General features: G+C 41.6%; 1 protein-coding gene across 15 annotated transcripts in view; it reads left to right on the plus strand.

Moving 5' to 3' along the window:
* The window catches only part of LOC108927927 (bromodomain adjacent to zinc finger domain protein 2B), a 72,719-nt gene extending 47,266 nt beyond the window's left edge, over positions 1–25,453 (plus strand). For 3 of the 15 annotated variants that reach the window (XM_018741558.2, XM_018741560.2, XM_018741559.2), the window contains exons 4-38: positions 100–288; positions 1,645–1,803; positions 2,195–2,385; positions 2,685–2,876; positions 3,286–3,873; positions 4,991–5,657; positions 5,849–6,130; positions 7,171–7,231; positions 9,011–9,119; positions 9,493–9,594; positions 10,107–10,317; positions 10,414–10,506; positions 10,613–10,674; positions 11,025–11,090; positions 12,384–12,449; positions 12,859–12,903; positions 13,145–13,177; positions 14,374–14,439; positions 14,652–14,792; positions 15,762–16,016; positions 16,461–16,684; positions 17,799–17,873; positions 18,090–18,318; positions 18,720–18,782; positions 18,891–19,035; positions 19,267–19,982; positions 20,167–20,443; positions 20,682–20,837; positions 21,481–21,641; positions 21,799–22,112; positions 22,551–22,686; positions 22,775–22,921; positions 23,212–23,492; positions 23,815–23,958; positions 24,073–25,453. In XM_018741558.2, the coding sequence (XP_018597074.1) occupies positions 100–288; positions 1,645–1,803; positions 2,195–2,385; positions 2,685–2,876; positions 3,286–3,873; positions 4,991–5,657; positions 5,849–6,130; positions 7,171–7,231; positions 9,011–9,119; positions 9,493–9,594; positions 10,107–10,317; positions 10,414–10,506; positions 10,613–10,674; positions 11,025–11,090; positions 12,384–12,449; positions 12,859–12,903; positions 13,145–13,177; positions 14,374–14,439; positions 14,652–14,792; positions 15,762–16,016; positions 16,461–16,684; positions 17,799–17,873; positions 18,090–18,318; positions 18,720–18,782; positions 18,891–19,035; positions 19,267–19,982; positions 20,167–20,443; positions 20,682–20,837; positions 21,481–21,641; positions 21,799–22,112; positions 22,551–22,686; positions 22,775–22,921; positions 23,212–23,492; positions 23,815–23,958; positions 24,073–24,226 (6,800 nt within the window). In that variant the 3' untranslated portion in view covers positions 24,227–25,453. The remainder of the gene's footprint in view (positions 1–99; positions 289–1,644; positions 1,804–2,194; positions 2,386–2,684; positions 2,877–3,285; positions 3,874–4,990; positions 5,658–5,848; positions 6,131–7,170; positions 7,232–9,010; positions 9,120–9,492; positions 9,595–10,106; positions 10,318–10,413; positions 10,507–10,612; positions 10,675–11,024; positions 11,091–12,383; positions 12,450–12,858; positions 12,904–13,144; positions 13,178–14,373; positions 14,440–14,651; positions 14,793–15,761; positions 16,017–16,460; positions 16,685–17,798; positions 17,874–18,089; positions 18,319–18,719; positions 18,783–18,890; positions 19,036–19,266; positions 19,983–20,166; positions 20,444–20,681; positions 20,838–21,480; positions 21,642–21,798; positions 22,113–22,550; positions 22,687–22,774; positions 22,922–23,211; positions 23,493–23,814; positions 23,959–24,072) is intronic. The other 12 variants (XM_018741567.2, XM_018741561.2, XM_018741573.2 and 9 more) reach the window with 12 other exon arrangements.
* The last annotated feature ends 55 nt before the right edge of the window (positions 25,454–25,508 follow it).

Consider the following 25,508-nt stretch of genomic DNA (forward strand, 5'->3'; position numbering starts at 1 on the left):
TAACATACATAGGAGTGAATTATTTAGATGCGGTAATTTAGCTACACGATGTGCCTTGCTCTAAATAATTGGATTTGTCTCGTCTTGTCTCTTTTCCAGGACATTTGTTCCGGACAACCAACGATCAACCTTTTAGCATGTCCTCCGTCTCAAGTGCCTTCCCCATGATGAACCACCCAGCCTTTGGCCTTTACACTAGTAGCTCAGGGCGGTCAGAATTTGGAGGCCTGGGCACGCTTGGTGTCTCTGCTGCCCTTGCAGCTCACTCTCAGCTGGGAACATTTCCAGGTAGGGGAGATCAAGCGAAAGGAAAAACCACTCCACCTATTTTAGGTTTGTCTGTCTACAACAGAACAGTCCAAACTGGGATGGATTACTGAAGCACCCATATTTGTTTTGTTGACACTACTAAACCACTTCAGCTGTTCTGGAGCAAGCTATATAACCACTTAGCCTGGGCCAGGACCATATTGCTGAAATACTGCTTAACTTGAAATTAAATTTCAGAATTTTAAACTGGCTACGTACATAACTAAGGTAGAAGTTTGCAGTTATGAAAAGATGAATTAATGTTACTTTCATGGTAACTGCGTTCACAGTATCATCCTTGTAGTAGTGTAAATCAGAATAAACAATGGAAATTTTGAATTCAGTTCAATTGCAATTCAATTTTGTTATCAGTGAATAAGTAAGTGGATTTTCCTTGCTAGGAAGCAGAACCTGACATTTAATTACTTTTTGTATTTTTGTTTGTTCTGTTATGTAAGAAAGTGAAGTAAAAATATTGTTGCTGTAACACATTATGAAAAATAAAAGCATCAACTGAAACTCAGTAGCACCCTGTTGATGAAATTAACTCTATGTTAATCGTTAATCAAAAGTATATTGCTGTAGTATCAACATCTGTCAAATAATCACCACACGTTTATGCCTATTCATTTGCTTAACGTTGTTTTTGAATTAAGGGAAATAAGTAATGGATGCTTCAAGGGTTTTGTATGTTTAAATTGTGAAACCTTTAAAATATCTTTTAAGTAAAACATGAACCAAACTTAATCGTTAGTTTATGAATTTGTTGCCCTCAGTATAGTAATAAGTGGATAAATTTAAAGGTAATGGAAAACAAAAATGAGTTTTGTGGATTTTTGATCAGAGGCAAAACGTTTAGTTTCAAAACAAGCAGGTCTGAAATTATCTCATTAGTTTTCTTTATCCTGCAGTATTTTCAATGGCCAATATCAAACTGCTACACAGTGCTGTAAGTTGAAGCAATGCCTAACAGATCATTTGAATTTTGTTTGAATGTACTGTAAGAATTCTGTTCTACATATTTGTGCTACATGTTTGAACTGTTGTTGAGGTGACTTGGAGAAGATGATGGTGACAGTAAGAAGCATGGAAACCAGTGATGGGTTTAGCACAGATGTAGGAGCTGATACTGAAAGTATTTTGAAGATGCCTAGGAGCTACTCTGCAGTGATCAAAAAGAAATATTGTAAATGTTATCCAGAGGCACTAGAAATGTGTGTAAACAATTTATGTTACTTATGAGTATCTTTCTCAGAATATCTCACGGTTTTTCATAGTTTCATTGTTATAGCTTCATTCTCACCTTGGGTTTTTGCTGTCTCCTCAATGCTGCAGAGTGGTGGCGGGCATCTGAGGCTCCTGGGCGGGGCACCACCGCCTTCTTCTCCCCCATCCTTGGCCTCCCTCCGATGTTCACGCCTCCCATGCAGAACCACGACTCCAGTCCTTTCCATTCTCGGACGCCGAGCAAGAATGGACGGGGCTCCTCCAAAGGTACAGCCATTCGGGATTGTAACCCCACTCGCTTCACAAACAATGATGTTTCATTAAAAAAAGCATTTTCACAACAGAAGGATATAGAAAATACTTAGAATCAAAGGTACAATATTAAATGCGTTTAATTGACCCTGAAGGAGAAAAAGTACGCAGTGTAGATTAATGTTTTGTCAGCTTCAGCTGAAGTCTTCAGTTTGCATATGTTGATAATTTTTGACTTTGTACTTCAAACGCAGCCTATTTTCAGTTTTTACCATTGCAGCCCTCTCTCCCACTCATGTATTTCTTTTTTTCTGGGTATGTGCTTCATTACATTGCATAGTATTCTAATGAAACAATGTTAGGATAGATTTGAGTATCTGATAGTAATGCCTTTTACTGAATGCAGGGGTGAATGGCGCAGTGAACGGGAGCAGTGTCAATGCTTCCTCTGGGGGGAACCCTGCCCCTGCCATGCCTCCAGCACTGGGGGCATCTGAGCAGCCCAAAGCCACTAACTCCAGCAGTCGGAGTCGCAAAGGTGTACAGGAGGGGGGCCAAATCGTGAAGGAGAAGCCTAGTCAGAAAACTAAAGACAAGGTGAGACACATCATCGTAAGACAGGGACTGCCCAACCTGGGTCATGGAGGGCCAAAATATGAAATGCCTTAATCACCTTTAGTGGAAGGTCATCAGCCTTAGACATATTTAACAAGTGACCGTGTGGATCATTACTTGTTGATCTGCTTCAGAGACAGGTCATTCAGAAATTCAGACTTGTTGTGCAACATTGTACATAAATCAGCTCAATACATCTAGACTCCAGGGGCAGTTTGTGTAGTCTGTTTGGGAGGGTTAAACTGCAATGTTAATTGATGGGATTGGTTGCTAATTTTCAGAAGCTCCGCAAGAAGACAATGGAGTGTTCCAGCAACAGTGACAGTGAATCTGGATCTTCCTCCGAAACCTCAAGTGAAGGGGTCAGTAGCAGTGACTCAGACTTGGATGACGAGGATGATGAGGAAGAAGATGACGATGACGATGACCAGAGTAACGAGACTGATGATTCAGATTCTGAGAGGGACACGCGGGTAAATGGAAAGCTGAAAGTGATCAAGGGATTTGGTACCTTCTGTCTAAGATTGAATTCTAAATATTCAAGTACCTTGCTCAAGAGTACTATAGCTGGAGGTGAGATCCGAACCTGCAACCTTTGGGTCCAGAGGCAGCAGCTATAACCACTACGCTACCAGCTGTCCCATATTTATTACAGATAATAGTCAAAAAAAGTTGTGTCATTACTGGTAGGCATAGAATCTGTTTTCTCTCCCAGTGCTGAGTGCCAGTTATCACATTAAATTTAAATGCTTGAGTGATGTTATATTTAAATATCTATGGTAGGTGTGACTACTTGTATTTAGCAGAGAGCTTTGGAGCCATGTTCATCCCAGTGTTGTACAGAACATATTGGACATTCTTTTCCTTCTCACACCGCTACAGGTCGACGTTGGTGAGGGTAAGAAGAATATGCCCAAACTTGTTGAAGACTTGGAGCACCAGGAGAGCACGGGGAACCTGCCCCGTGGCTTTTCCACTGAGTCACCGGCTGCTGCCCACTTCCCAATTCAACCCTCAAGTCAGCCACAGTCCCTAGGTCTGGTCACTTCTTCCTCTGGCCCACTGGTTTTTCAAGGACCCAAGGCCAGGGAGGAGGGAGTGAAGCAACACCAGAGTGTTATACAGGCAACTGGTCTGGCAGCCAGCGTCAAGCCCCTGGCCCTGGTCACACAGCCGCGCCAGGAGAACTCGCCCAAACCACTTTCTCCCTCGCCCAAGCCCCTCTGCCTCTCCACCTCGCCCAAGCCCCTCTCCCTCTCCACCTCACCAAAGCCCCTCTCTCTGTCTAACTCACCCCAGCCACTGTCTCTCTCCAGTTCCCCCAGACCTCCCTCGTTGTCTCCATCTCCCAAAGTCAAATCCTTGACCCCCTCTCCCAACCCCCCAACTCTCTCCCCTGATGGGGTGAAGGCAACAACAAGGAGCCTCGTGGAGGATTCAGTTTCCCACATTGATTTCAGATTAAAGCAGGTGTGTATATGGCCCTTCTTTCAGATGGGCTCTATTATCTTGTTCTAAGTGTTTCATAATATGTTAAAGTGCACTTATAGTAGGCAGTATATTTCTCCTCATTTCTAATATACAGAGTTGGGCAGCTGAGAGAGTAGTGGTTAGAGCTGCTGCCTTTGAACTCAGAGGCTACAGGTTTGAATCCCACCTCCAGCTGTAGCAGCATGGAGCAAGGAATTCACCTTAAATTGCTGTAGTAAAAAATTGCCCAGCTGTATAAATGGGTAAATATTTGTAGGTACCTTAACATTGTAAGTTGCTTTTTGAAAAAGCATCATCTAAATGAATAAATGTAAATTTAATTTGTTGAAAAATGGTGAAGCACTGATATTTGCTCTCTTGATGGTTTATAGCACATTCATCAGTAATTACTTATTGCATGAATATCATTGTTTTTGACAATGCAAAATTTAAACAAAGTTTTTCAAAAACAAGCCACCTAGCCTCTGAGGTTTGATTGTGTTTAGTGCAATTTCCCCGGTACATGAGTGAAAGTGACAGTGCTTTAGCACTGTTGGAATTACAGCACCAAAGCAGACAGGCAATTACCTTTGGTAATGGTTTAGGAATCTGGTTATCCAAAGAGAAGAGGTGTACCCCACCAATGTAATTATTGCAAGAAGAGTCAAATATCAATTATGTCATTGCAGCATATTAGCATTTAATATGGTCTTTTGTCTGCTATTTATTTTTTTAGAACTCCTAAAAAACAGAAGAACATCTAAAAAGAAAAAGCTTCATAAAATTTGCTGAGCAGAACCTGAAATTATATATTTCATAGAAAGATGTTTGCTACATTGCTCATATGTATTCAAATGTGAAAATGTAAAATGTGACTCAGTAAATGTATATTCTATAATCTGTATTTTATTTGTGACATACACAGCAGATATAATAACAGAAACTAATTTGTCCTATTAGTCAAGAGAACTCTGAACTTATTTTAATATTTCCAGCTAATGACTGGACATAATTGTTTACAATTTGTACTTTGCCACCTGTTTTTGCCATCTGCATTAATGAAAAATCACAGCTAGTGTAATCACATTTTTCCTCTTTTCACTTTTCTTTTTTTAAGCCATTTTTCTCCCAGGAGCACTTAAAGCAGGTGTTTCCTGTCCATCTGAAAAAACAGCAGGAGTCCCACAAGACCCAGAAGAAGGCAGTGTTGTTATCCCTGCCCCCTCCCAAACTGTCCCCTGAGGTCATGGACAGCCCTAAGCTGGCTAATCCTCACAGCAACCACTCCAACCTCTTCCTTTCCAGCACCCTCCTTGGCCATCAGCACAGCCACCACCACCCAAATGGTGTGATTCAGAGCACTGTTCAAGATGCCCCTCTGGCCCTAATCACTAAACCTCGCAGCCAGGCAAAGAGTCCCAGTAAGCCCAGTGTTGCTGCTCCTGGTGCTGCATCCGATGCTGCCCCAGTTGCACCTTTCTCCTTGCCAGTCAACTTGAGCATGGGGCCGAAGAACCACACGGCTGCTTCCATGGCACCCACGCGGACCACTACCTCACCCAGCCTGACCACCATGCACATAAAGAACAGGGTCCCCAAAGCCATGACTCCAGGGAAAGGGGCACCACAGAGTCATCTGGTTCAGTCCCTAGTTGACCTTTTCCGCAGCACAGAGTCTGATATCCCAAGTAGTAAGGAATCAGATGACTCCGTTGAGGATGAGGATGATGAGGATGAAGATGAAGATGACGATGATGACGATGATGACTCCGACAGCCCCTCAGGTCTCCCTTTCACTTTTCCCTTTGCAGTTTAAAAACAGACCATTCAGCAGTTATACCAGTTTTTGTATCTGGTAACATTATGCTGGTTGCAACTCTTCTTTGTCTAACAAAACGGTCTGCTGCTTCTTTCTCAGTGGCTAGCTGTTTGTCGCTGAAATTTAACACTCCACACCTGCCAATATACCTTGTAGAGTCAGAAAGCAATTTTGGAAGTGACTCGGACGGCTCAGAGGATGACATGAAGGATCGCAACGAGACTGGCACGGACACAGAGGGGGAGAAGATACCCCTGAAACTCACTAAAAGTACCTCCTTGCAGAACACCTCTGCCAACCACTCGATCAGCAGTTCCCCTCTTAATCTCCAAGTCATCAAGACTCCCAGCATGGCAGCCTCCAGTGCATTGACTGGCTCTGGATCCCTAGCCTATCACAGTGCTCCATCTTCATCCTTCACTGTGTGCACACAGCCAGGTAACTTCAGACACTGTGGCACATTGTGTGGTCTTTGAAAGTGTTATATCTTTTGAGGACTCATCTGCAGCCTGAACAGTGTTGCAATTAGACAACTTGCTAGGCGATCAAGGATGGTTTTTTCCAAAGCAGTCAGATTACCTACATTAGAAAATGGAGGGGAAAAAGGGACTTTCTGTTAATTCAGTACAATAGTATGTGCAGCTTGGGTTGTTCTTAATATGTCAACATGTCAGTCAGTATGCACATTGAGTATGTTGTAATTGGTTTTTTTTTTTTTTTTTTTTTTAAAAAAAAAAAAAACTGCCAAAGATTCTGGTAAGAGTTCAGTAATTCTACAGCACCTCTTAGAAATTAACATTTGAAAGGTATTTGGCTTTAACTTTTTGACAGATTTTACTTGATTCTATTTCCCTCTAGTAGCACCTCAAAATACATTCTAGGATAATCAAGTAGGGGGGAGCGGTGGGATTCGAGTCCCGCTTGGGGTGCCTTGCGATGGACTGGCATCCCATCCTGGGTGTGTCCCCTCCCTCTCCAGCCTTGCGCCCTGTGTTGTCGGATTAGGCTCCGGCTCGCCGTGACCCCACTTGGGACAAGTGGTTTCAGACACTGTGTGTGTGTGTGTGTGTGTGTGTGTGTGAGATAATCAAGTAAATACTTCTTTGCAGTTTTCTGGATTCAGGTGGATTATGGATTAAGCGTTAATTGCATGTCAGTTTAGCATATCAAGCATGTCTAACTAAAAGAGAACTCGACTACTCTTTAATAGGCAATAAAGCTTTCAAGAAATGCCGAAAAGCCATCAACCATTAAGGAAGAAGGAATAGAAATTGTGAAAGTTCTCCTGTGAAATACTGTTATGTGGCCTTTTTTTCATTTCTGTGTAGAAAGAAACCATTTGGATATAAAAATGTGTTATTCTTATCTACCAGAGTTTGAGGTATAATGCTAGCAGTCCTCACGGGGAAGCATGGTCCTGGTGAAGCTTCACATTTCAAAGTGCCTGATAGTTTTAACAAACTGCTCATCATTTATAGGGTCGGCAAAACGGAGAAGAGTGACAGATGAACGGGAGCTGCGCGTACCTCTTGAATTCGGGTGCGTATCAGGGAATGTGAACCTTTTGGAAAAGAATCAGATATGACAAAACTTCGAGACCACATGTTTTAGATAGCTTTGATATCGTAGACTATTGAAGGTTTTTGAGTAGACACCCCTCGACTTGCGCAAATAGACCGTTCTTCAACCCCTTACACAAGTCAAAAGTTACGTATGTCAGATTCCCCCTCCTCCCCCACCATTCAGCATCATTGCACGCCATCGTCACATGCTTCTTTATACATGCAGCATCCTTCACTATCATATTTATAGTTAATACGGCTAAACCTGGTTCCCATGCTATAGACTATAATATTTGTCCACCTTCATACTTCTTTGTTATTTTCAATTTCCTCTTCAAATCAATTGCTGTACGCTTGCAAGACTGTTCTCATTTTCCGTCAAGCGCACGTTTACCACCAGGCATTGTGAATAATGAAATGGGTAAAAATATGCGGAAAAAGCACTACACTAACGCGAGGAGATGCATTCACAGCTCAAAACACACGGAAACTGAGAAGACGCAGCTTCCTGCCTTGTCTGGCTACACCGACTTGTGCTTAACCTATTTCAGATGTTTTGTGTAAGCGCTGTCTGTAAATAACATGTACGGTGGGAATTTTTTACGTAAATCTGGATTTACATAAGTCAAATTTACATAAGTAGAGGGGTGTCTGTATATAGTATTCTCTGCCCGTGCATTGGTTTCTTTCCAAGTCAAGGTGAGGTATTGTCACTCTTGGTTCCTGTTATGTTTTTGTCTCAAGTAGGTAGGTCATGGAACCTTAAAAGAATGATGAGCATGTAGACCTGCTCTGCTCGGTAAGCCTAGTAAAAAGCTATAAGGCATTACATGTGAGATGTATAGAATGACCAGTTTCTTCAACGATCTGTCATAATAGTGGCCCATCTTTCCAGACAGCTGCCAGTCTGGGGTGTCTTCTGCCTTGTGTAGATATTCTTACACAGTTAACTTGAGATATCAGGTATGAACAGTGCTTCAGTCAGAATTGGGCTGCACTTAATACCTGGGCCAGTTTCCAGAAGTGGGTAGGAGGGTGAAAGAAAGGCATCACCCCAGACCAAGTGCACTGCTATACTGCTGATTAGTGTTTAAGGCTTGTGAGAGCAGAGGGCAAAGCTGTAAAATGGTCAGTGTAAATAGTTGGGCTTCTTGATATTCTGAGTTTGCATTCAGTTATTGGGAGCTTCAGTAGCAGAACTCAGTGTCTTCAAGGAGTCTTTATTTTAAGGAATTTATTCTCCTTCCACTGGCACAGGTAGATACTGGAGATAAGCAACACTTGTCTGTTTTGAAATACATTACTTTTGGCAATTGTACTCTTTCTAAGATTGATTGGTTTTTTGTTTAAAAGTGAGGAAAATTTGAGTGTTAATTATTTGTGTCTATAGTATTATGTAGGCATTCTTGCACAAAAGAATGACTTGCTATAATTCTTGCAGTCAGGCCTTTAATTGCTGGTGCAGAAAGGTGTATTTTTGTCTGTAATGGTTTCCTAATGGGTTTTTGCCTGTTGTAAAGTTCCATTATGTGCTGGCCATAATAAAGTCCTAATATTCATGACATATTTAAACTTTCTTGCATATTTTCACTAGATATTTACTCATGCTTAAAGCATTATAAATCACCTTAGGGAAGAACGTCAGTACAACTGAAGCGGACTTGAAACTAAAAGACTGCCACCCTTGACTCACTCTCTGTAACACAACTGTTTAGGGTAACAATGCATTGTGAATGTCATATCTTTAACACCCAAGGTGGCAGAGAGAAACTCGAATCAAGAATGTCAACGGGCGCCTCCAAGGAGATGTGGCGTACTACGCCCCATGTGGAAAGAAGCTGCGTCAGTACCCAGATGTTGTAAAGGTAATCAGGCCCCTGTGGAACCACATGGCACTATTGGACTGCTTCAGGGTGGCAGTACATGAAAGGAGCTCCAGTCCTATTTGAATTTTTTTTTCAATCTGCTTGCCATTGCGTATTGTGCTATAAAATTAATCAGCCAGTTATAATGTTATTTTTGTTCATACTTCTCCGTGCTTTGCTAGTATTCATGCTAATTTATTGAAAAGCATTTCTGATAGAGGATGATTCAAATTAAAGTGTGCAGTTGTAAAAGGCTGTGACACCACTGTAAGACAGCTGATTTTGCTAGGTTGCTTTTAGTGTAGCCCTTCACGCTCTCTGCCTGAACTTTGGATAACTTGTCTCACCAAAGCCATTATCTTCTCTTCTGTAGTATCTATCCAGAAATGGAATTACTGACATCACGCGTGATAATTTTAGCTTCAGTGCAAAAATAAGGGTTGGTGACTTCTATGAAGCCAGAGATGGACCCCAGGTGACTTATTTTTATGTCTATTGCTAGTTCATTCTTACACCTAAGATTAGGAGGGACAAGATTAACTGCCAGCCTTTCAGTTAGTCTGGTCCCATTAACTATATCCCCAACCAAAAAAAACTAGTGAGCTGAAGGAACATATCAGTCAGTTTACTTGTAATGCTATACTAAGGACAAGTGGGTAATGGAACACAGTTTGAGGTACATGATGTGGCAGTCTGAGAATGCAGCCCATTGTGTGCTGTGAAAGATGCACACCAGACCAGTCAAGAGGTCTAAATAAAAGTTAACATGTAACTATGTTGATTTTTAGTCTTACCTATTTATTGTATAGAGGTTTAAAAGAGTATGGGTAAATATGTGACGCATATAACTTGGATTCTGTTATGGAGAAAGCAGGAGAGAAGATTTATATCAAGTTGTGTGGCTGCTTTATTGTTATATAGAGCCTGTAGATAAATGCAAAATAATTGATAGTGATCTCCCCCACTCCCCTTTGTCTTTTGGTTCAGGGCATGCAGTGGAGCCTGTTGAAGGAGGAGGAGGTCATCCCTCGCATTCTGGCCATGGAGGGTCGGCGGGGCCGGCCCCCAAACCCAGAGAGCCAGCGCCCAATAGACGGGTCCCGAGTGAGACGCCGAAAGGGCCGACCCCCAAACGTGGGTGAGGGTGAGCTCCCAAGTGTCACTGATGCCAAGCTTCTCCGAAAACTAGAAGCCCAAGGTGAACATTGCCACACTGATGAGACTTTTCTGTCCAGACTGCATGGAAAGAGGTGGGAAGAAAGTAAACCTTAGTTCTACCCTCCCTTTCTCTCAGAAATAGCCCGCCAGGCAGCTCAGATCAAATTGATGCGGAAACTTGAAAAACAGGCCCTGGCTCGAGCGGCCAAAGAAGCAAGGAAGCAACAAGGTATGCGGCCCACTTCCTGCAGCACTGTAAACAAGCTGCCTATTGCCATGTGTTCTTACCAGCAGCAGATGAAACCACAAACTTTACACCACATTCTCTTTTTCAGCAATTATGGCTGCTGAGGAGAAGCGAAAACAAAAAGAGCAAATTAAGATTCTGAAACAGCAGGTATGTTTCCTTTTTCCTTTGCCAGGTATTTTATGCTATGTTTTGCAGAGTGAATGAGTTCTGTGTTTCCATCTGAAATGGCTCACTAATGCATAGAAATACAAAGAATCTATGATGCAGGCATTTCTTTATATTTTAAAAGGATAATGTCTTACAATAACAAGTCCTCCTTTTTGGTTTTATTTTTGTGTATACCTCCAGTTTAAAGTGGATGTTTTTCCTCTCAAGTCATTTCCCTTTCAAAGAATGGCTTTCAAATTCTAGACTTCCATAATATGATTGACAAGACTTTGGGCTAATCTTTTTTTCTTCCCTGTTTTTTTTTTTTTTTCTTTTTTTTTTTTCTGAAGGAGAAGATTAAGCGGATTCAGCAGATCCGAATGGAAAAGGAACTCCGTGCGCAGCAGATTCTAGAAGTATGTGCTTGAGGAGGTTAAATGTAGAAACATTCCTGAAAATCAGTCTCTTGTTTTAGATGTCAGTTCTTGGTCTCATCCAGGGGCTATCTTGTGTTCTGGGTTATGGCATCTGCATAATTTTATATGGGGACTAATGCTAAATTGGTTTTAGTGGACCACTTTTGAATATTAAGCCTGTCTTTGCCTCTTCAAACCATGGTTAAATTGTACATAAAAGATTTTTTTTCTATCAGACAATAGCAACAGTTTAGCATAAGTAGCTGGAAAAAGCTGTTTTCCATACATATACAATTATAAAAGCTCCAAAGTGTTTTAGCAGGCCTAAATCAAATTTGAGTTGACACGGTTGGCAAGCCATTCTTAACAGGATTTCTCACAGCTTGTAATTACATATTTAAATTCTACATAATGTATTCGCTGTCAGTTTGGTATGTTATGACTCAGTGGCTAGAGGTACTACTGTGTCCCATACCCCCCTTTTCATTGAGCAACCAAAATGGAAGCTGGTTTAGAACTCTTTCAGAAGGACCTTGCCTGGACAGTTTTGATTGTCTCTCCTTGTTCTCTGTTACTAATTATCCCACTGGAGCCTTTAACTACAGAACATTTAGAGAATGTATTTAAGCAGTGATTTTTAAGTACAGTGTCGATCCTGCTGATATTGCTCTTCCTCACAGTGGGAAGAATTTGAGTCATGCAGGAGATAACGTAAATGCTGCACATAGTTAAACATTTAATAAACAATATACCCAATGCAAACAGTCTCCCGTTTTTGTCAAAGTATGGTTCAGATAGTGTGCTAGTTTAAACATTGTATTTTGAAATTGATTTGTGGTAGACAATTTATTTCAAGCTGTGAACTATTTTGCTGGCTTATTTCATATTAATCTTAAGGTTTGTTAACCTTTCAATAAATCTATTAATTCAGGAGTGCAGGCATTATCTTAAGATCTGCTTGGTTTTACATGGTATATTGCAGTTACCTATTAACTGAGATGGTAGCAATAATCATACAGTCTTAATTTTAATCTATTTTTAATTTAAATAGAAAGCAAATATATAATTGTCTTTTATACCTACTACTAGTATGTTAGTAGCCTGTGTAGTAGAATTTTACTGTGGTTCAGTTTTAGATGGTGAGATACTAGGATTCTGTGAATGCAAAGTGTTACGTATGTTGATGGTCTGTCATCTAGTTGTGTTATTGAATGAGATCATCTGAAGCATAGATGCAAGATTTGAATGAGTGCTTCAAGTTGCATGACCTGAAGACCTGTTCCGCATGCACAGGCAAAAAGGAAAAAGAAGGAGGAAGCAGCAAATGCCAAAATTTTGGAGGCTGAGAAGCGAACAAAGGTTAGTTTAGATGGGGTGATAGATACTGGTGTGGGTGGAGGATGGTTGGGGGTAACATGAATGCCATCAGTTGCTAATGCATCCATCCGTGCACCAGCACATCCCTCCAGGCTTACCGCTTTCTCACTGATGACACGCATATCCCTGTGCCATAAGTGAATCTCTTTTGACACCTAGCAAATCCTTTTCCACGTTAATATGTGTCACAGAGGACAGTGAAAACCATTTCCTTTGCTACCATGTGTAGAAGTGTCATGATAGAAGTTCCATGTCACCTTAAGTTGCTTTAGCAATTTCCCTTTCAGTCAATCCAGAAAAGCCTAAAATGCAGTGCAAAATGGGTGTACGAATTGCATTCTGTGTTTGTCAAAACAGTGAAAATTGAGCTACGGTATCTTTTTGCTTTAAGGAGAAAGAAATGAGAAGACAACAAGCTGTGATATTGAAGCATCAGGTAGGTATCAGTTTCACATGCTTTATGCTTAAGCAGTTTTCTGATTCTGTTGAAAACTTTGAAAGACTGGGGCTCTATGTAACTACTTATCAGTTCTTTATGAAATCTTTCATGTTTTCCTTTTGTTAATTTCCATACTTTTGGGGTTTTGGGTTATTCTTTGGGGTATTTTTCTTATGAACTTGGTTCTTATGACTCTGTGATTTCTGTTTCATAATACTTTGCCAACTCTTTCTACCAGGAGTTGGAGAGGCATAGACTAGATATGGTATGGGTATGTTTATTTTTGTACATCTAACACCGCATCGTGACCTGGTTGTGATATGGTTGTCATAGCAATGCATAAAGTGTAGCCCTGGCTGCCTGTCATACTACATTCTTCTGCATGGCTTTTTGGCAAAGTGCATTGCATATGTCTTCTTTCTGTGTTCCTGGGGGGGGCCATGGGCTCCCCAAAAAAGCAAGACAATGCAAGCTTTTCTTGCTGACAAAATCGTGCCCAAAAGGGCTAAGGTGCCTGTAGACTCCCCATAGCCCAAAAGGACACATGTCCCATTCATCACATTATTTGTTTTCAGATGGCTGTGAAAGTGCTTGTTTTCTGGTCCCTGGCATCTGAGGGCGTGGGGGGGGGGTCTCGTCTTGTCCATCACCTTTGGCCGCTTGGTTGCTCTCATTCCTGCTTGCCAAGCCGAGTTCCAGTCACAAGATCAGGGAAACATTCTTCCATCTGTCTGTTGTATTAATTTTTCCCCCTACATGAGTTCTCCTCCCTCATCACTTTCTTGTAGTTTATTTAGGCCACTACTGATTTCGTGATAGACCGAATATTGGCAATTCCAAATATTGCCATTAACCCATGCCATATTGGATCAAGCAATATCCTGGATAAGATTATAGTGGTTTGCTGGATTGTTTCAGGCATTTGTCTGGGAACATAGCAGCTTTCTCTAATAATTTATCATCTGATTTGGTACAAAGGCAAACTAATGCAAGCATCTTTAAAACATAGTTACTTGAGAAGAGCATTGTAAGTTTATGCTTTCTAATCACTTTTCTGTTCTTTGTAGCCTTTAAATTTCCTGCACAAAGACACGTCCTGCCTGTAGCTCTGCTGAATAATCTCCTATTTGACTTCTTGGTAACAGATATAGAGCAACTGACCTCTGCCAGGCAGCCATTTTGCTTATTTATCTGCAAGCTTATCCAGAAGCATCACGTCTGATCCTAACTTGAAGCGTATGCTTTTGTTTGACTTCTCGTCTTCACCTCTGTTGCTTTCCCTTTTGCTTATTGGTTGTCATTTTTACCTTTTAAACCTCAGCTAAAACATACATAAACCTGTCCATTATTGATGTGATTTGTACCCACCACGCTGCTATACATGCTCTATATTAAGATGTCATTTGTAGTGGCCTCAAGCCCTTCTTGTGCTATTTCACTGCTGATGCTAGTTTTCTGCCCTGGTAGGAAAGGGAGAGACGGCGACAACACATGATGTTGATGAAGGCGATGGAGGCCAGGAAGAAAGCAGAGGTGTGCGATATATGAACAAAACATTTTCCCCTAAAAAATACACAGACTGTGAATAGAACTAAAGAATCTAACTCCAGGAGATTTTCTTTGAAAGTGCCTGTGATTTATATGTAGTACCACGGCATTATGCTAGATTTCAGTAACGCAATCCATGATGCGTTCGTCTGCCATCATGGAACATCCTGTCAATTTTTGCCATCACTGTCTTTCAGGAGCGGGAGCGCTTGAAGCAGGAGAAGCGAGATGAGAAGCGGTTGAACAAGGAGAGAAAACTGGAACTTAGGAGGCTGGAACTGGAGATGGCCAAGGAGCTGAAGAAGCCCAATGAAGATATGTGTTTACCAGATCATAAGGTAGCTGCTTTTAGAATTCACGAGGCCAGTAGGTGCGGATCTCTTTAGAGCATAGTTGTTAATGAGTTTTACATTAGTGGGTGTTCTTTGCCACTGGGAATTTAGGGAAAGCAATTGATTTATGTGAAGGGCCTTGCTGGTACAGAATGTAGCACATTGAACCCTATCTCATCTTCAAAAATGTCTATTTTTTGATGCTTTTAACTAAAGTTACTTAAATATGAACCAATTTCTAAAGCTGGTTGCAACAGCCGGCTCTTCCTTTTGCTTAAAACATAACCATCATGTTACAAGTCCATGTCAACACTTGCTTCTTCGTATATTAGTGACCACTGTAGCTGTGAACAATTTCTACCCACAGTTTGTCTGATTACAGATTGATTATGTCATTTACTAGTTCTGAACAACTCTGGGAATTCAAGGCTTTCATTATTGGTACACAAACCGTGTCCCTAGTCAGCTTTCATATTTGGCTTTGAAAATGGATATAGTGGAAAAGTGCATAGTATTTGTACAGAATACTGCCATCAAGTGGTTGTTGGAAAGAGTGTGTGGTGAAGTTTTAAAACCCATTTTCTCCAGCAATTCTCCAGCAAAACACTGAACTTGTATATATCTGGTCCCATAAATATCAACTCCAACAAGTCCATTTCTGTAATTTTCTCTGTGGATGCTTTTTCTAGCCATACTGAGGCTGAAAGTCAGAACTGAATAAATTAGAACACTTAGGGATCTCTAAAAGAATTTTGAAAGCATGGATATGTCTAGAGTTTCACCATTTTCTTTTAAACAAAAGTCCCCCCCCCCTTCATGTGGTCCTCAAAATATATCCATGAGTACATGCATTGATCAGTCAGTTAACAGATAACAGATTGTGCATGAAAGGAAACACCCGTTTAAGTACATACAGCTTTTAATGAGTAAACTAATAGTTTTGGAAGAAGGCTAATACGTATTCTTCTTCAACAGCCTCTTCCAGAGCTCTCCCGGATCCCGGGCCTAGTGTTACCAGGGTCCACCTTCTCAGACTGCCTAATGGTGATGCAGTTTCTACGCAGCTTTGGAAAGGTTCTAGGTTTTGATGTGAGCACTGATGTGCCTAGCCTGGGCGTGCTGCAGGAAGGCCTGCTCAATGTAGGCGAGAGCATGGGTGAAGTGCAGGACCTGCTGGTGCGCATGCTGTCTGCAGTGGTGTGCGACCCAGGACTGCCACCAGGCCACAGGGTAAAGCTTCCGGTGGAAATCTCTGTACTGTTTTGTTCTCTTTCACACTCTCACACAGACACACACACAAGGACACACACAAAATTTAGACCACATACTCAGATGCATCATTGCCACTTTTTTTTGAGAACACACACATTTGGCGTTATCGTTTGCACAGTGTGTCTGAATGAATTGGCTTATCAGGGAATAAGTGTTTATGTATCGTAATGCAGTAACTATTGTAAGAGTGCAAATTTAGTTAATTACCAAAGCAATTCCTCCATGCTTAATCTAGGAGAGTTAGTCATGCTTCTTCCTGGCGGTCTGGTATTTCTCAAAGGAATTATGCTGACTGCATTCTATTAAAATTCTTTTTACGACACTATAATGTAAGCTCCTCTCAGATAGAGGCACCAGCTTTCTTATAAACCTGTCCTGTTTTTTTTTCCTTCTCTTGTCTAGACCAAAACATCCCTAGGGGACCACCTAACCAATGTGGGGATCAACCGGGACAATGTGTCAGAGATTCTGCAGATCTACATGGATGCACACTGTGCACAAACAGAGCTGGCTGAACTGGCAGAGAGTCTGAGGACCAAGGCCTTTCAGGCCCACACACCAGCTCAGAAAGCCTCCATACTGGCCTTTTTGGTCAATGAGCTGGCCTGCAGTAAGAGTGTTGTTAGGTAAGACCACACCTTCTCAATTATTGTCAATCAATTATTTTCAACGGGACATTAGACCAAAGTCAGCAGGCTTTTCTCTTATTGTAACACAGGTCAGACAGGCTACAGAGCCTAGGCTAGCCTGCACCCTCCTAGTCTGAGTGGCCTTCAGATTAGCCTGAAGCTGAGCCAAGGGCATATGGGTTACATTGCCACACTCAGTGCCAAAAGAATGCCAGTGCAGCCTGCACTCAGTATGAGGCTGTTGTGGCTTGTCTACTGAGCAACTTTTTTTAGCGCAGTAGACCTACTATATTTAATATCTACAACATGGGGCAGTAAAAATCTTGGAGTCTGGTTAAGTGCAAACTTGAGTGGTGTGATCACCTTGTCACATATAACATTTGATTGCTGTGAACATTCTTCCCCAAGGGTGCTAGAGCTTTTCTGCGACCATTTTCAGTTGTTGTGAACATCCGGTTGAGTTCATTATGGAGTTAAGTGGCAGGTGTTTTTTGCTTCTGTTTTTCTGAGAACCTGTTGCATTTTGATTTCAGTTAATTATTTTTCAGATTAATTTTTAAATATGACCATAGCCTCAGTATCATTGCCTTTCTTGTCCCCTGCGTTATGCAGATACTACCTGGATCTGATTGCTCTTACCTGTAGTCTGCCAGATCAGCCCAAATACACACACACACACACACATTTTCAGAACCGCTTGTCCCATACGGGGTCACGGGGAACCGGAGCCTACCCGGTAACACAGGGCGTAAGGCCAGAGGGGGAGGGGACACACCCAGGACGGGACGCCAGTCCGTCACAAGGCACCCCAAGCGGGACTCGAACCCCAGACCCACCGGAGAGCAGGACTGTGGTTCAACCCACTGCGCCACCGCACCCCTTCAGCCCAAATAGTGTTAAAAATTAATTCTGAAATAAAACCTGATAAAAAAGGATCTTAAAGGACGATGCCCTATTTTATTCATAGGGTTTTGCAATTTTAATGCCATTGTGCACAAGAATCAGAAGGAATGCCTAGATCTTTTTCTAAAGGCAATTTTTATAAAATATGTGTATATATTTTTTGCAATACTACTGGTTTTGCTGACTCTTTCTCAATGTTTCTTTGCAGTGAGATAGACAAGAATATAGATCACATGACCAATCTAAGGAGGGACAAGTGGGTGATAGAAGGCAAGCTTCGCAAGTGAGTAACTCTGTTACTCAAGGGGTAACAGAGGAAGACCGTGTAACAGCACTGCAGAATTTGATCTCTGTTATGTTAGAGAACTTTTGTTAAAGGTGCACAGTACTGAGTAGAGATCTAAACCCCCCAAAATCACATTTTTCACTAAATAAGTTTTTCAAAAGTTTATTTTAGGAAGGACTGACCCTCACAACTAGCCATTATTCATTTATTCAGGCTTAGAAACATTCATGCAAAGAAGACCGGAAAGAGAGAGTCTGGTGTGGTGGGTGATGAGGCTCAGGCACTGGGTACCCCTGTGGCGGGACGCAAACGCAAGCGCAAGGGAGGGGACAGTGATGAAGATGATGACGAAGACTATGACAGTGATGACCAGGGCGAAGATGAAGAGGAGGAGGAGGAGGAGGGGAAGAAAGGAAAGAAGCTGGAAACATGTGAAGATGAGGTAGGGACCAACACTGATTGTGAGGACTGTGTAATGAAAAAGTTGGGGGGGGGGGTGGGAAGCATTTTTTACACAAAGCATTTCAAATACGGGCAAAAATGCCTGATTCACTTATTGTAAATACGTGGCATGGAAATACTACATGACTATAACAAGAACTTACTAATGCTACACCTGGATTCTTGATTAGTTACAGTTTTTAACAGTATTAAAAATGAGAAGATCAATGCTGTTACATATAAAAGCTGTAAAATATGAGTAGTAGCCTGAGGTTGGTTAAAAAATATTCCTAGTATCTAGTAGGCAAAATATAAAATGACACTATCAAATTTTTGCTCTAGAGACTTTCCATGTCCTGAGTGAGTTTTCTGTAGGGGCATGAATGTCTGCTTATCTTACAGGATGAGGGTGACCAGGCTGCTAGCGTGGAAGAATTAGAGAAGCAGATAGACAAATTAACAAAGGTAAATGGTGATTAGGGCACAGGAAAACTTTGCTCAGGGAAGATTTTGATCAGTGTCAGGAGGCAAAAATGGCAGAGTAATGCCCATGTGTGTTTGTTTCCACTACAGCAACAGAGCCAGATAAGGCGCAAGCTCTTTGAGGCATCTCACTCCCTGCGCTCTATGATGTTTGGCCAGGACCGCTACAAACGCCGCTACTGGGTGCTGCCACAATGCGGTGGTGTGTTCGTGGAAGGCATGGAAAGTGGGGAAGGTTAGATTAAACATGCAACCATGTGTTCTTCAGGGGAAATTGTATGTATACATAAATGAGTAGAGTGACCTCTGAGGGATCGAAAGGCCAGAGAGTACACTAGTACTGCTATTATAATTTGCATTTCAGGAATTAGAAATCATATTGCATCTGTGCTTTGGGCATGTTGTATAAATAGACTCTTAGTTTAAGTAGCGGACATGCTAGTAATGATGAACTGGTCATCCCCAGGTCCAGAAGAGTTGCAGAAAGAAAAGGAAAGATACAGACAGCATGAAAGCATGGGGACTGTTCAAATCAAAGAGGAGCCCCCAGAGCCATTGGAAGAGAAACCTCTGGAAATTAGCCAGGAGGTTAACCTTTTGGAGGGAGAATCAGCCCCTGAGGCTAGGAATGAGAAGGACTCCCCAAACCTCTTCCTCCAGAAGCCAGGCTCCTTCTCAAAACTGAGCAAGCTCCTAGAGGTGGCCAAGATGTCCCCAAAGTCTGAGGGACAGCATCAGAAACAGAATGGTTGCCCTGTTACGGTCACCATGGTGATGCCTTCTCCACCACACACTGGCCCTCAGAGCTCATTGCCCAGCAGTGGCCAGCCAGCCCCCATTGCACCTGGTGTAGAGCCCAAGCTGGACCCCATCCCACCCCTCATCGGTCCCCACTTCAGCAGTCCAAATCAGGCATGCAGCCCTCAACAGTCATTGTCCAGCGACCAGCTCTTCCGTGTACTAACAGAGAAGAGTGGCCACTGGTTTAGCCTCCTACCCCGCTCTCCGTGTGATGAGTCCTCTCTCACCAGCATCCCCACACCTCCTGGAGCCTCCCCCAGGTCCTCTGCTGCCAGGCCCAAATCGCCCACATCCTCATCACCTACCGCATCCACACCATCTGCATCAGCGAGTCCTCACAATCCCGGAGTTATTGGTAACTTGGCACTGTCATCTCTCCAGGTGTGTGTTCAGTCTTCCTGAAGTGTTCATTTACATTTAGTGAATATTGCCATATGCAATTATAGAATTAATAAAGTTAATAATTACTGATTCCTTGATGAGCAGTAGTTCTGGCTGTTTCATTCTATCAATAAATGACTTACTTCTTACCTGCCTTTAATGCATGCACCCTTAAACATTGCAGGTAAAACCTGGTATTCATGGAGTGGGACTTGGGTACTGTGGATGGCCTGGTGGCATGAGTCCAAACATGACCTTCTCCAGTAGCTCTCAGCACCCTACACTGGGTCCAATTTATGTTCCGGGGGAAAGCAATGGCAACCCTTTTTTGGCACCCAGTGTTTCTACTAGCAAGAGTGAGTCCCCAGTGCCCCCCAGTGAGAAGCCGTCATCAGTTCCTTCCCCTGCTGTGGAAGTGGCCAAACCCCAGGACTACCAGACACCACAGCCCATTCCAGAAGGTGACGAAGCAAGGAGGGATGACACAAGAATACATTTTTTGGGGCTGTGGGAGGTTTGAAAAAGCTTGCGAATAACATTGTGGAAACAGACAGGTCAAAATTGAAAGGCCGCAGGTTGTTGTGGGTACCCTAATAAACCAACCATGAACAAAGTACTTAAACTGAATTATTCAAACACTTGTATAAATTGATGATGTTTTAATAGTATTGATAATGTTTAAATGTTTTGGGTGTACAGAAATGCTGACAGGCTGGTGGAGAGTGGCTGATATGGAGGAGCTGCGGGCCTTGGTGAAGGCATTACACAGTAGGGGCATTAGGGAGAAGGCCCTGCAGAAGCAAATCCAGAAACACATGGAATACATAGCCCAAGCTTGTGCCAAGAACAGAGATGGTGGGTCTGCTTTATCTGTATCCATCTTTGTTTTTTTTTTTTCTTTTTTTTTTCCCCCCCCTTTCCCCTTTTGGTTGACTTTTTTTTAATTACCATAGTGCTTTTTATCTATACTAGATGACTGAATGCCAAATCAGAGTTCAAATGGCCCAAAATGATAGCGGAAGCACTGTGAACCTAAGCAAAACTGTCAATATTGAACAGTTTGAGCAAATTGTAGAATAGCCATTTATCCCTTTAATTCTGTTTGAAAAAACTCCCTGTTTCAAACTTCACCTTCTATAGTTCTGTAAATAAGAACCTAACAGATGAATAAATTGGTTTTGATTTCATGTCAGTCAAAGTTAATAGCCTCCCAAAAACTAGTATTAACTTTCACAGCAACTTAAGTTTTGGAAGGGTGATGGAGGGTGAATGATCTGGTGTGACAGCTTGGATTAGTCATACCACTGTTGCATATTTTAAGATGGTATAAAGAAATTAGCCTGGTTTTAGATTACTAATAGGACTTTCTTGAATGCCTGCTTCCTTACTATTCAAAAATATTATGGTAATGTGTAAAACTGAACAGAAGTTTATTTACATAGCTTTAAAGATTGGTGTTTCAGTGCTTTTTGACTTCATTGCCATTGCTTCTTCCTAGCTGCCACAATCGACATGACTGATCTTGAGGAGAACCAGGTGACAGAGGAAACTCTGGAGGGCTGGTGTGTTGAGGAGCAAGCCATGGAAATGGACATTGCTATCCTTCAACAGGTAGAAGAGCTGGAGAGGAAAGTGACTTCTGCCAGCCTTCAGGTCAAGGTAAAGTCCACAGAAAACCATTTGTATGTTAATTTTATTAAAGAAAACCACAGTGAACATGTGAAATCTCCTATGCATGAAAGGCAACACTTTAAATTTATACACTTACTATAGTCATGTAGATGGGAGACCCTGTTACTAGCAATCCTTTCTGCAGGGATGGATTTACCCCGAGCCTCAGTCGGAAAGGGAAGATTTGGTCTACCATGAACACAAGCCTCGTACCCAGTTGAGCATGGCAAAAGACAAGGAGGGCAGCAATGAGCAGAAAGAGAGTGAAGATGGCAACATTGTTCGACGTGTGAACAACCCTCTAGATATAGCTGTAACCAGGCTGGCTGAATTGGAAAAGAACATTGAGCGAAGGTATCTGAAGAGCCCCTTAAGTACCACCATTCAGATCAAACTGGATAATGTGGGTACAGTCACTGTCCCTGCTCCTGCACCATCCAGTAGTGGTGATGGTGAAGGGTAGGTCATCCACATTCATTTGAACGTTCTTTGTGCTTATCTGCTAACTGGAGCCTATTTTGGTCTTTATTTCCCCACTTTCCAGCTTTGCTCGTCTTTGACTCCTTTTGTTGTTCATTTTGTTTCTCAGACTTATATTGACTTTGGTCTATAGTTGTTTTGGAGCTGGCCTTTGGTGTCCTGCATGATGCACTGTGCTGGTGATTGTGGTGTTTGTGAACTGTTCCTCCCATTACTCCCACAGTTGGCTCCTCACACTCCCGAATGTGCAAGGCATGCACCTCCAAACCGGCCTGCTTTGACGTACCCCTCTTTATTTTTGCTCTCCTGTGGTTTATGTGCTCTGCTGTTGGTGGGCTTAGATGTTGCTCAAGTTGTATGGTGCTTGGAGAAGCCATGGCTTAGACAGTTTTGTGTCCCTCCCCCACCTTCCTGCAGAGGTGAAGAGGATATTGCCCCAGGGATGAAGGTGTGGCGCAAAGCCTTGAGTGAGGTTCGAAGTGCCGCTCAGCTGGCACTTTGCATCCAACAGCTGCAGAAGTCCATTGCCTGGGAGAGGTCTATAATGAAAGTGGTGAGTATTGTTAATTGTCCTCACCATAAGCATTTCTGTGTTCAGCTGAATTGCTGTAACATTAAATGAATTCTTGTGTATATTGCAGTACTGTCAATTTTGCCGAAAGGGAGATAACGAGGAACTGCTCTTACTGTGCGATGGCTGTGACAAAGGGTGTCACACTTACTGCCATAGACCCAAGATCACCACAATACCAGAGGGTGACTGGTTTTGTCCTGCGTGCATATCAAAGGTAACATTAGCCTTCAGTTTTTAGACTGCAGATAATGTTTTTAAAACAAAATGGTTAATACCAAGCAAGCAATTCAGTTGAACTAATTCATCTAAATTCAGTTCATTTTTGTATAGGGACTTGTCCAACAAGTTTGCATATGCATCTTTGAATAGCACTAATATAAAATAAAAAAACTTGGTCTAGTGATACTCAAAGTTCTCACATATGACATTTCTCAGTGGATGTTTGGTCCATGGTACATGTGTGGAAGATAGTCTTCAGGATTATCTGTCTTCACTGGCATTTAGGCGAGCGGTCAGTCCCCAAAGAATAAAAAGCTGCAGAACCGGGCTGTGGTGCCAGGCAAGAAAACCACTGAGGTGAAACGATGTAGGAAGCCATCCGTGGCTGGAGAGATCTCAGAGGATGATGCTGCAAGTTCCAGCAGTACTCCAAAGAAAGTGATGAAGGACCCGAAGAAGAGAAAGGTGGAGGAGAATCCTCCTCCTAATCAGTTGAAACCAGACAGTCCTGCATCTATGAAGAAGACAAAAATAAGAGATAATGACAAGGACCTGATTTTATGCAGGTACTGTATAGTTTGTAAAACAAAAAGGTTTTTTTTCTGTCATGTCTAGAATATACTTTAGCATATCATTTTAGAAAAATTCAAAATGCTATGTAAAAACATTAAATGCAAAATGTCATCAACAAACTGTGGATGAATATCAGGATTTGATAATGGCTCATTAATGGGCGATATTGCCAGTGCTTTCTACAATATGGGAACTAGCTTCTTCTAATCCATAACCTTTTTGTTAACACTGTATCTGATTTTACTTACAACATTTACAATGCAGTGCCCTTTTACAGTAATCATTGATAGTACATTTCTAATTTATGGTCTGTAGCATACTTCTCTCTGAGCTGGAGAGCCATCAAGATGCCTGGCCCTTTCTTACTCCTGTCAACCCCAAATCCGTTCCTGGCTACAAGAAAGTTATCAAGAAACCCATGGACTTCTCCACTATCCGTGAAAAGCTCAGCAGCAATCAGTGTGTACTGTTAAAATGTTGTTAACACAAACATTTGTTATATTGTAAACATTTTAAATAATGGAACTTAATGACATTGTCAGAAGTGTAATTGTTTTGTATTTTCCATTTCAGGTATCAGAATCTGGAAACATTTATCATTGATGTCAACCTGGTTTTTGATAACTGTGAAAAGTTCAATGAAGACAATTCTGATATTGGACGAGCTGGACACAGCATGAGGAAGTTTTTTGAGAGACGGTGGACTGAACTATTGAAGACAAACTGATCTCGTTTAGGTGTTATTTCTGCTATCTGGGACCAGCAGTTTCCATTTCAGTTTTCATCTTAGAATACTTGTGAAAGTATTGTACTGAGATCTATCTTACAAACATGAGACTCAAATGTCTTTCCTCCAGAAATGAGGGCTCGTAAAATGTCAATTACTGATACATAACGCTGGCTTGGCTAGAACAGGGAAAACTCACCCATAAGGTTTGTGACAAGGGTGTGTTATTAGTGCAATACCATTTCTTATAAGAAATCGCACTGAATTTACAACCATCAGAGCTGTAATTGGGGAAAGAACACTTTCCACTACTTGTAAATATATATTTTTGTTTTTTTTTTTTTACTTTACCCGTAATATTATAGTGAATGTATTTAATTTTGTTAATTATTTATGAGTTATAAGGTCCAGTCTTCATTTTCTATGAAAAGGAAGAAACAGCAAAAACTGCTTTAAGATCTTAAGGAATGTTTTTCAATTATAAACAAAGCCAAGAAAAAAAAACTGTTTACACTGTCGAGTGCCTCCAGGGCACCAGAAGATTCATTACGGTAATACTGTAAAGCTGCATTTATATATAAATGTTTTTGCATCGCTCAGTTGCATATGACATTGAGGCAACAGTGACACATGTGTATATACTGTTTATTAATGTTAATATTAAGTCTTGTTTGGAATATGTATGATGTGTACATATTGTTTCAGACATCAAATATGGTTTATGCCTTAGAATGATTGTAGCATTTTATTTTAGTCCTAAAGTGATTATACATATATTGCTTGTACAGTACATATCCTCTGCAAACACTGTGGTCTCCTTAATCTTGGTAGTGCCTGCCTTTTCAACAGGGTGTAGGGGATATTATTTTTTCCTCCCATTTTTTCTATTTTTTATATAATTTTAACCCTCCCAGTTTCAAATTCTGGCATAATCATTTCTATCCATATGAAATATATTGCGATGCACAGTATTTTTCATAAAAGCATTTCGATTTCCCTCCATCTGCCTTGCCACCGACACAAAAAACATTTGTAGCCACTGTGTTTGAATCTTGCTGTGTGTCGTGGTCTACTGAGGGCAGCTAGAGCAGATTTTTTTGTACCTGAGTCAGAGTACTTGAAGTTATTTTATTTAAAGATATTGTGGAAAAAAGTAGCATTCTTTTGTAGGAGCATTATTTTTCACTAGTGTGTGTGGCACGGATCTAATAAAAGGATGTTTTTCAACCCAGTTATTACTTGTCTCTGTCAGAGTTGATGGACCGTCAATCACATGTACACA

Source organism: Scleropages formosus, chromosome 12 (assembly GCF_900964775.1).
Source record: "Scleropages formosus chromosome 12, fSclFor1.1, whole genome shotgun sequence".
Classification (NCBI taxonomy): domain Eukaryota; kingdom Metazoa; phylum Chordata; class Actinopteri; order Osteoglossiformes; family Osteoglossidae; genus Scleropages; species Scleropages formosus.